Raw genomic sequence first — 15,775 nt, forward strand, 5'->3', positions numbered from 1 at the left:
CAACTCATTTCCATCTCACAGTTCCCCATGAACACCTGAAGGGCATCTTTTTATTGTGCACTCACTGATCATTTGCCAAGCATCCCCAGAAACATTTGAAAGCAAGACAGAAGGGTTGTGCTATTCGATTGAAGGGTTTTGCTATCTGAGAGCAAGACAGAAGGATTTATCAAAGTTTTGCAATTCTCTACTATTCCCTCCTCCTCATTACCATGTCTGCTCCACAATTTAAACAAATTCCTCGAATACAAGAGCACCCCTGACAATGCACTATAAGTGTTTTCCAATCCACTGAATAACTAGTCTCCCTATACATCTGGGTATTAGGGACCTGCAGTTTCATAAGTAGAAAACACTCCTCCCCCAGTGTGGTTCTTATCTGAAATTTCCACTACCATGGATTTTTTTTAAAAAAAACCTCTCTTTTAATTAATGATTTTCCAGGAACAATTAACAAGAAAGTAAACATTAAAAATTAGAAACTATATTCATAGTCTCCATGCTCATATATTAGCACAATACAATGTAATATTAGAGTTTATCTGGGCAATGAAGTTGACAAGAAAGAGTCCCTTCAGAAAGAAAGCTGTGTCGAAGGAGGGGCTGCATTCCCTGCCACCCTAAACTACACAGCAGATTAAAATACAAGAGAACCTAATCATGGATGTCCCACATCATTTGGTTCCTTGTAGAACTCAGCAGAGAGGATAATGTGGAGCAGGGCTCTGCCTCCCATTGGTTATAGCTCCACCTACTGTTGGCCTCCCACCCTTTTGCCCTACCAGTCCCAACGGACACCAGCCATTGCTGCTCAACCCTCCTTCCCATCAGCTAGAAAAGAGAAAGAGAAGACAGTGAGAACCCTAGATCAGGGGTCCCCAAACTACGGCCCCCGGGCCGTATGCGGCCCAATCAGCCTCCCAATCCGGCCCGCGACGACCCCCGCCGCCCGCTGCCGCCGCCCGCTCTTACGGCGCGCAGCGCGGCGATGATCTTAAAAATCGGCAAAAAATCACCGAAAATCCTTTGTGCGCATGCGTATGGGCCTCTCCCGACCCAGAAGAGGTCATTTCCGATGCACTTCCGGGTCGGGGGAGGCCCATACGCATGCGCACAAGCGATTTTCGGTGATTTTTCCCCGACCGTGTGCGTGTGCGCATGCGCGCGGGCGCGCACTCCCCCGCCCTCCGGCCCGCTGCGCACACACTCCACTGCCCTCCGGCCCGCCGTGCGGTCGGCGCGGCGGGCACTGGCCCGCTGCGCGGTAAGTCTGGGGACCCCTGCCCTAGATGCTCACCACCTGCTTTGGGAAACAGTATTTTTGAAAGTGAAGGAAAGTTTACAGTAACTTGGTGCTTAGCCTGCTATTTTCCTATTAGTCTACACCAGAAAGAAATGATAATCAGCAAGACTGCAAGGGGTGAGTGAGATATAAAGGCATGGGTTTTAATTGCAAAAGGAAGAAGAAGAAGAGTTTGAACTTGATACCCCGCCTTTCACTCCCCTTAAGGAGTCTCAATGCGGCTAATAATCTCCTTTCCCTTCCTCCCCCACAACAAACACTCTGTGAGGTGAGTGAGGCTGAGAGACTTCAGAGAAGTGTGACTAGCCCAAGGTCACCCAGCAGCTGCATGTGGAGGAGCGGGGGAGCGAACCTGGTTCAACAGATTACGAGTCCACCTCTCTTAACCACTACACCATGCAGGCTCTCAGTGTGGAAGTAGCCACGACTTTTGTATTATTATTTTAGCTTCATGAGTACAAAAAGGTGGTTGTGCGGATATTGGATAGATGATGTGCTTTAAAAATGTAGAGTGCTACAAAAACCAAAATGAACAAAGAGAAAAAGAAAAGAAAATGTGACTGGTAAAATAAAAAGTAATTTGTAAAAATTAAGAAACAAAACAAAACCCTGCAACTCTAATGAGCATGCTCAAGAAAAGTCACATTCAGCTAGGTACTTACAAGTAATAGGAGTAGGAATATGCATTTCTTCTAAATATGCAGTCAGATGAAGAAAATGTCCAAAAGTGGGGAAGAAGGAAAAAAAGCATGATTAGACTTTATATCCATTATGTTAAGCTTGAAATGCACACAGTATTGCAGCGCTTGACCCAGTTTGGCTTTATCTTTTATAGATTTCTGAGCATTGCTCCAAGGTCTGATAGCTAATCTCCGAGAACAGGAATTCCTGGGTTCTAGAACTGTAACTGCCACTAATGCATTGCACGGCCCTGGACAAGTCACTTCACTGTGCTTTGAGTTCCTCACCAAGGAGTAACACGAAACTACCCATTGCTGCAAAACAGTTTTAAGTCTGTCCATGGGAAGTCTAGCAATGAAAAATGTGAAGAAGAAGAAAAAAACACGTTTAGTACTGTAATAGTAGGAGGTTTTAACTTAATACTAGGATAGAACTGAACACTAGCAAACACTTTAGCTCTGAAAAGAGGGGCTTTCAGGGATGAAAATAGTTCACAAAGCCCTCACTGCTAACCTTATTGGTTGCTTATTTGTGATCCTGACAGCAGCAGTGCACCGCCCTTCCTGCTGCCGCAGAGCACAATTTCCCACATCTATTATTTGCACATAGGATTCCAAACTTAACAAGGCTAGCATGTTTTGTCCTTACTCTCTGATTTGGCTTCTAATATTACTACATAGTCAAATCTCATTGAAATGTACACAGTGATATTTGGCTACATGGCACCTGAAGTCAAAACAGAGTGAGGGCAATGCTTTCTGCCCTCACTCTGTATGGAGTCTTGATGTGTGTGGTTTTTTGTTTTTGTTGATGTGTGTGGTTTTTGTGAATAAAATAATGCCCCAAAGCAGTGGCACCAGACCGAATAGGGAAAACATGCTGTCTCTGTGTGTAGGGATATCCCAAAAAATATTGAGAGAGGGACCTCCTTTTTGCAGGGTGCCAGCAGTGTGGATGAGGTAGGAGAGTTCTTGGCTCAGCTCTTGTTTCTGTGTTGTTGTTGTTTTTAAAAAAAACACCTGCATATATGAAAATGCATAATTATGTATTCTATACACAAATATTTCTACAAAATGTAGAGCTTTGAATATTTCACAATAATATGATTCATTTAAAAGTGTATTGACTTAAAAAGGAGTTGAAAAAAATACCGAGACCACTATCTACACACACAGACACACATACACACACACACTTAATCTGTGTTCTTCTTGAGAAATCTCCTGTTCCTAGAAATGAGAACCTGCATGTAGATTTCCATGCATCATGATCACACATGCATATACACCTTGTCCAGTTGTGCATAGTATTCCACTGCAATGAACTGCCTAATTTGAATACTGATCAATTATTATACACCAGCCCCAAAACAGCTATGGTGATACACAAAAGGAGCCCACAAGAATCCTCAGTCTGCTGGAGCTCACATAGCCCATTTAGAAAACCAGTGATCATGCCAATAAGCTGCTTGGGGGACACAATTTAATCTTCTCACCCTCTCCGTGAAACAGGTAGCTGTTGAGATTGCTGATTGTTTAACAGAGCTGGACATGCCCAGTCCTGGCAGTGCTGCATACAAACTGTGTGAATGCAGCCAATTATAGTCCTGGAACAGGGTGCATAATATTATTGTCTCATTTTGAAATAAGGGCTTCTTATCTCTCAAATATTATTCACTATGAGGGGCAATCCACTTCTATGTATATAGTTTCTAAGACTATCCTAGTGACAATATACAACACGCTACCTCTCAACTTCTAAAGTGCTGTTAATACAATTTGGGAGGTTCTTTTGCATTGGACATTTGACAGTTTGGGCCAAACATAGACCTGTGTGGCAATGCATCATGGTAGAAGTTGTCCTGTCTTGACAAACATAACAATGACATACTGTCATAGGGGAACAGACAAGAACAGTACAATGAAACACAGGGAAATTCAGCTTAACACAGAACTGCTTGAACACAGAACAGGGTTCTTGTGTCCAAGAAAAATGGAGGAGGTTGGCAGTTCTTGAACACTCTCACCAGCAAGATGACTAATACAATCTGAACTATTTGGTCTGCAATTAACAAACCAGTTGCTCTAGTATAAATTAAGAGTAGTCATGTGGTCTTGTTGAGAAGATTAGGGATAAGATTTTCCCCATTCCATTCCTTAGCTCTTCCATTAATTTAATTTAGTCTGCCCTGCATTCTATTTCTCTTGAATTCCAGTTTAACTAGGAAAACTTCTGAAATTAATTCTGGAACTGAAGCATGCACAGTTTGCTACAGATTATAGTTCTTTTGCATCTTTACCCATCTCCAAGTTACCAGTGAGTATGTACCCATCAACACAATACGGGAACAAAGAGATCTTCATGTGATCATGTACATGATTGTATTAGAATGGCATTCGGTCAGCTGTTTCACTGATATACATATGTAGTCCTGCACATTGGTAAACTACCAAGGAAAAAGCTTATTCACATAACTGTATGTACAATCACATCAAGATTCTTTACTACAGTGTTTTATCAGAGCACAAAAGTGCACATATGCATTGTTAAAACACTACATAAAAACTATCACAGTGCAATCATACCCATGGTTAGATACTGTCATTTTTTGCAGTGTTTTATTAACGCAGATATGTACATTCGAAATGCAGACAAAAAACAAAAACAAAAAATCATGGAACCACAGAAGATTCCCTAATGCACAGATTCCACTCTGGAAGCAACTACTCTATGAGGAGATATTCAGATAAGAAGAATTTTGGAAGACTGATCCAGAATAAATGATTTGTGGATTGCAGGCGGGGATGAGGGTACATTTTCTCATGTCTCAGATTTTAAGTATAATTCAGTTGTCATGCTGAATTCACATTGACAGAAGCCATTTAATCTCTCCTCTTCTTGGTAGTTGATAGGCATTTGCAAGAGCCAACTGCTCCTTCCTCTCCCTCCCAGGTTTGTATACTTTCCAAATAAGTGTCGCAGGGCTTGCAGAAGTAGAATTACTGTTTTTGTTCTGTAGATAGTGAGTTTCTATAATGGGGGTTAGAAACTAGCGCCCTCCACCCCCCCCCCCAGGGTTTTTGGACTACCACTCTCAGAATTCTTGGCCATTGGTCAATGGTGGCTATGACTGATATTACTGTTTCTGTCTCAGTCATTTTATTATAATTATTACTAGCAAGTCCACTACAAATGCTATCCAGCGATGCACAAGATGTCCTAGAATGCCCTGGCCATTACCCTATTGTACATGGAGAACATGCTTTGGTGTGGAGAATGGGTCCTCTAGTACGGTTTCTCTGGAAGAGTCCTCTTTTGCTCACTGAAGGGGTGTTTCAAACTTAGCAGGAGAGTGTTGTATGAGAAAAGTGACCCCGCCCCATCAAAAAAAATATTGCTATGTTTCTGCAAGCTCTTGCATAAGACTTCTACAAGTTGCTTCTCATAAGCTTTTTCAGTCCACTAGAGCTGATATGCTACAACCTCCATCTTTCTTATTCATTTATGTTATTTATATATTTATTTTCAGGATTTATATTCTGCCTTACCACCAAAGTTTCAAGAAGGCTAACAGCAGCATACTTGGTTGAAAATACAATAAATAACACCAAATATGGAAATAGCAACTTACCACATATTTATTCTATAATGTACCATCAGTATATTACGGTATTGCAGTGCACTGTCTATAAGCAGCCTTCTGTCTATAAGCAGCCTACTTCTGCAAGAGTTCACAGAACAGCACTAATGTATATTCTTTTGCTAAACAGCCCATTGTATGTTAAAACTATGTTTTGTACATCTTTTATTTGCGAAGCTTCAATTCCATGTACACTGGATGTATAGAATTGTCTCTAGAGAATTAGTAGTTTGAGTATTGTTGCCAATATAAATAAAACTAAATGACACTTCATGCAAAGCTATTATATCCTTGACTACTTTCCTCCATCCTAATATAGTGTGAATTTTGACATGAAAGGCATATTCACACATTTTTGTGTTTCCATTCAGTTATTGAAGACCCAGTGCCCTCCAATATTTCGCATAGGTTAACCTCTCTGATATCACTGATAATGCATGTGAAATGAAGGATATATTGATTTTGGAATAACTGTTTCTTGCCTTGGAAAAAAGCATATAATCATCATTTTCTATGTGCTGACAGATAGCCTCTAAAAACACATCATGCCGTTTCTTAAATAATGTATTCAAAGGTTTAAGTGTTTCCCTTTCTTCCTATTTTATCAGAGAAATTATCCATAACTACATTCATATCTTCCCCTAAAATGAGTTCTATGAATTCTATGAATATTTAGCAAGTGTCTCCAAAAAAAACAAAACAGTTTTTGTTCAGAACTGGGTGCACAGATGTGTGTGTTAAGAAATTATGTTCTTAAGCTGATGTTCCCCTTTCATAAGCACCTTTGTCTTTCTATTAAGCACCCATTGGGGAACTGTTTGTTTCAGCTGGCCTATGCAGGAATATTTTCTTTTTGGTACAGCGATTCTTTTAGCAGATTACATTGTTGACAATGTATATGATATTCTGGGAAGGAAATCTACTTTTTAGTACTGCTGTTTTATGCATTCTGTGAGTGTTTAGAAGAAATTATATTGCATTTTTTACTCTTATTATTTTGAAGCTGTAATTTTAAAATTGTTTTGTAAACTGCATTGAGAGTGTAGTATTCAGAGGAGTGGCCTATGCATATTCTAAACTTCATTACCGACTTCTGGGAATTACACATAATGGATAACCATCACAGGCTTCAAAAGTACAGGAGTTAAGCCACTTGGCCTTGGCCATTTAAATCTTACTTTAGGGATAAAGGGGGGTTACAGTTTAGCATTTTTGATGCCTGCAGTCCAGACATGCAAGATATTCCAACCGAAACTGACTTTTGCTGATCTTCATGGGTGATAGGCCTGGAGAGTTCTGTGAAGGCAGCTTGCTCTGGTCAACAAACATTTCAGTGGAAGATGTCTTAGGGGTGACCAGATGAGCATCTAGGACAATGTACTAATAATAATAATAATTTTATTATTTGTACCCCCATGTGTTGGTATGAGAGACCCTGTTTGTGGTGCCGACTCATGAAAATACCTTCTCAGTAGCATCTCCCCACTTAGTAAGGTGCACCTGCATTCTTCATTATCAACATTCAAAAGAAACTAAATACAGTAGTACCTCCGGTTACGTAACCCTCTGGTTACGTAAATTTCGGGATGAGAAAGCGGCCAACCCGGAAGTATTTTACAGGGTTTTGCCATGTGCGCATGTGCAGAGGTCCTTGGATTGTAGAAACCTCGGGATCTGACCAGATGCGACGGACCCCTCCTCTGACTCTCACATTCCCTGTTGCTTTTCATTTCTCTGTGTCGAAGAGGAGGACTCTCTTAAACTCCCGCCCCACCAGTACTTCGAGGTCCGCCTAAAATAGCAATCTTCCCTTCCACTGAAGGTATTTTAACAACAAGGGTACACCTATCCAGCTACCGCGGCCAGTTACAGGCTTGGCTCTGGGTTACTGGGAATAAAGCTCCTTTTTGCCTTCAGTCCAGGGCTTCCCTCACTTAGGGTCCCTCCCTGTTACTGTTACCTCAGCACACAGGGCAACAATGTGGCACTCTTGAGCTTCTTGTCCTTCACCCCTCTTTCGTGTAACTTGAGGACCTGACTTATCACCCTGTAAGTCCTAGTGTCCCTTTCTTCAAGTTCACCACCCTTTGAGCCCGCCCGCCTTGCTGGATCAAACAGTTGACATTTCTTTGCCCAACGAGAACCAGACTTTATTTTTAATATAACACATCGGTTTCAGTATTTCCTTTGTTTACAATATCATATCTTCATTCAGTGGAATAACAATAATTCCAACTCAATCTCTCCTAGTCACCACTATCCTGGCCCCACACCCTCTAACTTCCAGTCACCACTCTCTCCCGCCCTCTTCTCCTGACCAACGGCTGCTCCCTCCTTTTAAAGTGCGGAATGTCCCACCTTTCAGCAGCCAACTGTCACTCTAACGGAGTGAGTGCAACTTAACTCTTAACACCCTGGAGATACTCCCAAGCCCTTAAACTAAGCCCAATCTGTCACACCAGACCTCTGGAGCAGATCCTGTCCACAACTGGAGGTACCACTGTATATTCCCGTTGGCCTAGGCTTTTGATGGCTGAAATGTACGGTTCCTAACAACCCTACAATCACTAGCTATGAGGGTATTTGATTGTTTTCAAATGTTTTGGATTGTTTAGAGGTAAATATATTTAAATGTATTGTTTGGTTGGTTTGTTGTTTGCTTCCCTTGGCTCCTTTGGAAAGGCAAGATAGATAGTTGATAAAGATAAATAATGCCACCAAACAGATTTGAGGCACTAATATTCAACAAGGGTCAAGATTAATTTCTGGGGGGGGGGGGAATTGTCCAGTAGCACCTTACAGACCCAACTAAGTTTGTTCTGGGTATAAGCTTTCAGAAGAAGTGTGCATGCACACAAAAGCTTATACCCAGAACAATCTTAGTTGGTCTCTAAGGTGCTTGTTGTTGTTTAGTCGTTTAGTCGTGTCCAACTCTTCGTGACCCCATGGACCAGAGCACGCAAGGCACTCCTGCCTTGCACTGCCTCCCGCAGTTTGGTCAGACTCATGTTCGTAGCTTCAAGAACACTGTCCAACCATCTCATCCTCTGCCGTCCCCTTCTCCTAGTGCCCTCAATCTTTCCCAACATCAGGGTCTTTCCCAAGGATTCTTCTCTTCTCATGAGGTGGCCAAAGTATTGGAGCCTCAACTTCACGATCTGTCCTTCCAGGGAGCACTCGGGGCTGATTTCCTTAAGAATGGATAGGTTTGATCTTCTTGCAGTCCATGGGACTCTCAAGAGTCTCCTCCAGCACCATAATTCAAAAGCATCAATTGTTCGACGATCAGCCTTCTTTAAGGTGCTACTGGACAATTTTTTATTTATTTATTTCAACTGCCTGAGACCAGCACAGCTACCTACCTGAATCTTAATTTCTGAAAGTAATTGTAAGCTCTCAAGAAGCATTTGAAACTGAGTGAGTTTATGTCAGTTAGGTGGAATCTTTGACTGTTCACCCGTCCCTAATTTCAGTCATGTTTACTTCTTCTGGCAGTGCGTCCTTTTCACCCTGAAACATTTTCTCCTTATACAATCCCACAATGGCACTGTTTCCCCCATTTGGTTAGCAAAATGCTACATTCAGAAAAATCAGCATAGCTGCCAAGTTTTCCCTTTTCTCGCGAGGAAGCCTATTCAGCATAAGGGGAAATCCCTGTAAAAAAGGGATAACTTGGCAGCTATGAAAATCAGATGTGTCTATTACTGATCAGTTATAATGCTCTGGGCCATGAACAGATGTCACTCTGATGTCTGAAGGTAGTGCCTCAAGTTTGTCTAATTAAATTACTACTTTTCTGCCTCATTGCCTTGAAAGGCAAGAGAATCTCATACTAGCTTCTCTGTGAGTTAAGATATTATTATGGAAGTCTGAGTACAATGTAGCTAAGGCACATATGCTTGCTTTTTTCCTTTCTGTATAATGTAAGGAGTAATCTTTATTTTAAATTTATGTATTTAGGAGTTGTCATATTAAAAAAAGAAATAATCCATTTATTATAATGATTGTTCCAGTCCATCAATATTTTGGATAGTTTCTCATCTCATTGTAGTTCTAATCTTCATTAGCTTTAAAGTAAGATACATGTGGCAAATACATCTCTCAGTTTGACTCTATGATCCTATTGTGCAACTTCAGATCAAAATGATCAGATGAACAAATTTAATATTAATTTGTTGAGGGCATCAACTAGTTTAGTGCAGAAGAGGGTCCTATTTTGAGTCCATACTTATGTCCAGTTTAATATCTTTAACATCCTTCCCTAGTCTGGTGCCCTCTGGAAATTTTGGACTCTGCCCCCCACCAGCTTCAGCCAGCATGGCCAATGGGGAGGGATGATGGGAAATTTATTCCAACAACACTGGGAACACAGGTTCCCCTGGAGAAAAGGCTTTCATACAAATAAGTTGAAGATGAATGAAACTCAGATATGGCTTTGACCTTAGAGGAGAATGCTGGCTGAACACTTGTGGTCAGCAATCTGTGAGACAGAGAATAATACTTGCTATTTTCTCCCCTTCCCTGTTCTATTTTTAAGCATGTTTCTGACTTTTAATTGAGCCAGATACATTTATTTGTACCCAAATCAAAATACTGTAGTTCCAAACATCTGAAAGAAGATAGGATGGTAAAGACCAATCTATATTGTACAGACTGGAACCAACTGAATTAGGTTAAATCACTTTGGCTCATTCATGCTGAGAAGCCCTACCATAGTTTTCTTAAAGTTTATAATATACCATATCCAATGTTGCTTGGGATTAGTTTCGAAATCAGTGGTTAAAATCAGCACAGTTCTGAAGGGTTCATTTCACAATCATGATTCAAAATGGTATCCAACTGTATCTAAACAAAAAATAAATCCTGCTCCTTGATCTCATCATGCAAAATTTGATCATGATATCTTAAGAGGTGTTCAAATGTACAGCGAACAGACAAACAGTTAACCTTCAAAAATATATAGTTGATGTTGCTCAGGCAAGACCCATGAGAGCAACAAAATAATCATACAATGGTAATGGGATAAAATCAGGCTAAATCTTTATTAATAGTTACAGGTAGGTAACCGTGTTGGTCTGCTGTAGTGGAAACAAACAAAAAAAATCCCTTCCAGTAGCACCTTAGAGAACAACTAAGTTTGTTATTGGTATGAGCTTTCGTGTGCATGCACGAAAGTATCTGAAGAAGTGTGCATGCACACAAAAGTTCATACCAATGACAAACTTAGTTGGACTTTATTAACAGGCAGGGCAAGGGTTGTCATGGCATTGGGTGCCAGGATGAGTTCATCATTCCAAAAGCCCCATGTTGATGGAATGGATCCGCTGGGTTTGGATTGTTCTGAACCTGTATGACGGGAGTCAGCCAGTGTTGAACCTTGCCATGGTGAGCAAGCAATGTGTCACTGGGGACCAGGCTGTAGATTCCAACCAAGCAGATACCAAATTCACACTTGGGTCTGCGATGGTCAATCCTCCCCTCAGGCCCTTTATGCCCCCCCCCATACTATGCTGATCCTGACCAATGCCATTTCTACCCTCATACAATGTTCTTCCGCCTAACAAAGGAAAGCTATAATTTCTCTGAGAGAAAAGTGAAAAGAAACCCCAACCAAGTGCCAAAAAAATTCCCTTCCATCCCTGTCAACCAATGACCCAAAATTGCTTAGTGAAGGCTCCAACCTGAGGGTGGGCAGACAGAAAGCTCTCAAAGCAAAATGGCTGTGAGATCCAGGGGAAGCAGTCTTACATAGGCTTTGCCCTCCTCACTTCAGCAAGGGCTCGTGGGACAGCTTTTTCCCATGAGTCCATCACACAGAGAAGATACTGGGCAAAACCTTGCCCAGTATTTTGCTGCAATCTATGGGCCACAGTGCCACCTGGCAAAGGTGTTCTGTGCCTATTGGGCATGGAACGGGGCTTCTCACAGATTTGTTTGTATAACAATAAGATGGTATAAGTACAGTCTGCTTTAAAAGTCTAGACCAGGCACCCCCAAACTTCGGCCCTCCAGATGTTTTGGACTACAATTCCCATCATCCCTGACCACTGGTCCTGTTAGCTAGGGATCATGGGAGTTGTAGGCCAAAACATCTGGAGGGCCGCAGTTTGGGGATGCCCAGTCTAGGTTGTACCAGACTTTCTGGTACAACAGCCTTTACTTTATAATGCTTGCTTCTGAATTTTCTGAGACTGGTTTTGCACAGTATCAATTAAGTGCCTTTGGTTTACAAGTTAAAGGAAGATTTCTGGAATTCTGAAAATCATGTTGATTTGGTAGTTGTGAAAGAAAGTTAGCTTTCCCCATTCTCAGTTGAGTCAAATGTTCAGAATGAGGGTGAGTGCAGAACAACTTGGAAGGCTGATGGCTGACTTTGTGGTCAGACTTCAAATCTTCGTTTAGCTGTGGAATCACTGGGTTTTAAAGTTTGCTTTATAACCCAGCTCAACAATGGATTTACATCTTCTGTATAGCTGGAAATAATGGGATGTGCTATAACTCTGCCATTCATCAACTTTCCAAATCAGCTTTGGAGGGATGAATATCATTACTGAGAAATGTGGAACAGTACATGGTAATTTAGAAGCACAGGGTGAATTAACAGATGGACTTCATGTACTATCCAATGTTTAAAAATGTCTACGATGCTTCAAAGTCTTTATCTAGGAGACCACTCTAGTTTACGGAAATTATTATGCAACACACTGTAGTAAAATTTGGTAACCAGATACCCTAACTGACCTCGCTAAGTCAAACAACAATGCCTTTATTAGCAGTATAATCGTACCACAGCTTGATATTAGTAACTAAGCACCTTACAGCTTGTGTTAGAGTGATCTGTTGGTGACAAATATATGCTAAGGCAAGGAATGCTGTGCAGTAATCGAGACATGTAAACTTCCATTGTGGATGCAGAAGTTCAGCAGATGAGCACTTTTACTCCATTCAGTTTTTATCTGATGGATTTTTTATCAGGGGTTGGGAAGTAGCTAGATGTGTTAACTCTTGCAGGGGTTTACAAATGGGATATGCTATAGGGAAATGTACGTTTACATGTACATTGTATTGAAGCAGTGGGCAGCAACCATATTTATAAATGAATGGAGAACATCCACATCTGGGTTCGTGTCCATGAGAAAATTCCAATGAGCAATGTGCACTTGCAGTTCTTAAAACAAGACTCTCAGTGGAGTTGCTGTGAACATAAGATACCTTATATTGGAAAACTCAGCAGAAAATAAAATCAAGTCCATTAACCACTTTAAAGACTGCACTTGAACTTGCAGTTTAACTATACTACTGATAACATAAATAATCTTACCTGGAAACAAATTCCACTGAAATAAATGGAACCTGCATCCCTTTAAAAACCATACCCTAGTACAGATCTTTTACATCCATTTGTCAATGGTAATAGTGAATGATGTTAAGGATTATAGCAGAAGGCAATTTAACACACATATGATGCCTCTAGGAGTTCAGAGCAAAACCAAAAACAAAAAAGGTAAGTTATAACAAATCAATATAAAATATGTTATTTGGATAAATCATGGTTTGTGATGCTTTGCCACTCATTAAAACTATTAAAATCAGAGGGAATTAATTGATCTCCCCAATTTTTGAATTCATATTAACCAGCATTGTACTGTTATTAGCTTAGTATACTTGCCAAATTTATACTACAAATGTAAAACAGAAGTAGCAGAAAAATATAATCTATTTGTAATTTTGTTCCAGCCTCTTTACATTCTATTAAGGTTTGGAAATTCCAGATATGAAAAGTACAAACTTCCAGAATCCCATCAAAAGGGGGGAAATGGTATTTTCCTTCACATGAATGAAGACAAATTTGAGACAGTAAACAAGAGCACAGGGAAGATGTTATCAGATTTCAAAAGCTCTGGTAACCTGACGAGCACACGGGACTCTTGTTAAATTTCCTTTTCACAATAAAGGGGATTATTTTTCCCCCCTCTCATGGATTAGAAAAGCTGCTAAAGAGACAGAAGAGTATAAGGGATTCAGAACACATGAGGCTGAATTTTAAACATGAATACAAGAAAATGAATGCAGGATACAAAAGAATGTCTTAATCCGAATGTACAAAGTAGTATTTGCAGATATTATCTTAAGAGTTTCTAAGCATCTTCAACATTTACTGAAGCAAATGGAAACTGAGGTCAACTTTAGTGCATCAGCTTTTCTTTTATTCATGGTTCTCAGTGGAGTGATTGCTTTTGCAACTCTGAAGATGCAACTCTTCAGAAATGAGCGTACAGAAAATGGGAACAAGTGTATTGAACAAGTTGTAGAAATGGTTTTCCTGAGACAATAACACATAAGTAGCCAACATGATACCCTCCAGACATTGTTAAACTACAACTCCCACCAGCCAATGCTCAGGGGTTGTAGGAATTGTAGTCTGGCAACATTTGGGGGGGGGGGTACCTCATTGGCCACACCTGCCATCATGTTTGTCCCAGGACAGCTTTTACTGCACGGTTACAACACAACACAAGCAGTCATACTCCTACAATTAAAACAACAACACTAGAAATAGTGTGACTAAAGATGGGAAACTGAGCTACTTGCATGTGCAAACTCACGTTACCATCGCATTGCTGGGATGTAGCAAACTATGGGCTTCCTTTAAAACTGTGCTTTGGGAAATATGAGTATAATGTCAAAAAAATGACATGTGTAAAACAAGGACAACCCCCCCCCCCAATTCTTTTAAAATACCAGCTCAACAGAATCACTACTTCACAGTACGTGATAGGTGTGGTGATCATAAAATGAGAGCAAGGAGACTCAGCTGACATGCCATGCTGGTTCAAAGTGTGAGAGCCAGTGGTTCACATAGAAAGCATATACAGATGCAAAAAAAGATGGAACTGCTTGATAATTTGTTCCCAACACATGCCAGCAAAGACTTCAGAAAGTGGTAAGATCATACATGGGTTGAAACAAATCCTCAGACAACCTCTCTTCCCCAGGCAAGTTTTTAATAACTTTGTCCATCTGAATGGACGGTCCAGAGGAAATGGCTGTCAGTGAGCATGCACAGTCAAGCCACACTTAGAAGGTTAATAATCACCTTGGATCTACTGCACCGCTCCTTCAAAAAAGAATAGAAAGGCAGTTTTTTGAAGCATCCCACACATTTCACAGCTTGTAATATTGAAGTCAGATGGGAAACGCCATACATATTCATTTTTTGCATGTTTTGTCTTCTCTAAATACACTTATACACAACACTTACACAATCAGAAAATAAAGTTTGCAGACCATGTCCTCATAATTTACTATTCCAGTATGAAAAAAGAATAAATTCAACTTTAACGACATTGTTTCTACGCTTACAGAAATGCTACTTATCATCTGAGGGAGTGGAAGTGCTTGCTTATTAGGTTCCTTGGCACCTCCATGAGGCACTGATTCCTTTTTATAGCTAAGTGAAATGACTTGCTCAGATAGTACAAGATGGCCCTATCTAAACTACAAACTTATATTGGTTTTATTAATAGCTCCACTAAAGAATTCCTGGAATTGCAGTTTGGTGAAGTGTTGAGCACTCTGGTAGAAAGCACGCGCACACACGCACGTACGCACAGACAGAGAGACACACACACACACTTGCTGCCTTCAGTACAATTCCCAGAATTTGCTGGGAGGAGGGAATAGGCTACATCACCAATATAAGTCTGCAGTGTGGATATGCCGAGTGATAGAATTGGGTCTAGAACTCAGGACTTCCAATTGCATTCTTGTTATGCTTATATGTTTATACATTCATATTGGAAAACGAAAATCCAAAATGTTCTATCTTCTTCACACACTTACCATGCCAGAAAGAAAGATGTCAATGGAGATGGGAAAGACCCAAATGATTGCCCTCATCGAATTGCGCACACAAGAAATACCAAACACACACATCACAGCCAGTGGGATAGAACCACAGAGAAGTGATTCCCACATATTCAGTGAGCACATGGAGGGCAGATTAGCCTTTCAGGCATGTATTTAAAACTCCATTTAAGAAAAACAACAGCCCTAAACTATCTATGCCTCCGCTCCCCCAAATGAGCATAAAATATGCTCAAACAAGGTACTAAAATTTAAAACAAAAGACATTAACCATTCCCAAAACA

At 40.6% G+C, this 15,775-nt stretch overlaps 1 protein-coding gene across 1 annotated transcript in view; it reads right to left on the reverse strand.

Moving 5' to 3' along the window:
- The window catches only part of PTPRT (protein tyrosine phosphatase receptor type T), a 585,629-nt gene that overhangs the window by 75,741 nt on the left and 494,113 nt on the right, over nt 1-15,775 (reverse strand). The window contains exons 16-17 of the mRNA XM_060277267.1: nt 14,722-14,742; nt 1,966-1,995 (exon numbers count right to left, since the gene is read on the reverse strand). Coding sequence (XP_060133250.1) covers nt 1,966-1,995; nt 14,722-14,742 — 51 coding nt within the window. The remainder of the gene's footprint in view (nt 1-1,965; nt 1,996-14,721; nt 14,743-15,775) is intronic.

This window comes from Zootoca vivipara, chromosome 7, assembly GCF_963506605.1.
Source record: "Zootoca vivipara chromosome 7, rZooViv1.1, whole genome shotgun sequence".
Classification (NCBI taxonomy): Eukaryota; Metazoa; Chordata; class Lepidosauria; order Squamata; family Lacertidae; genus Zootoca; species Zootoca vivipara.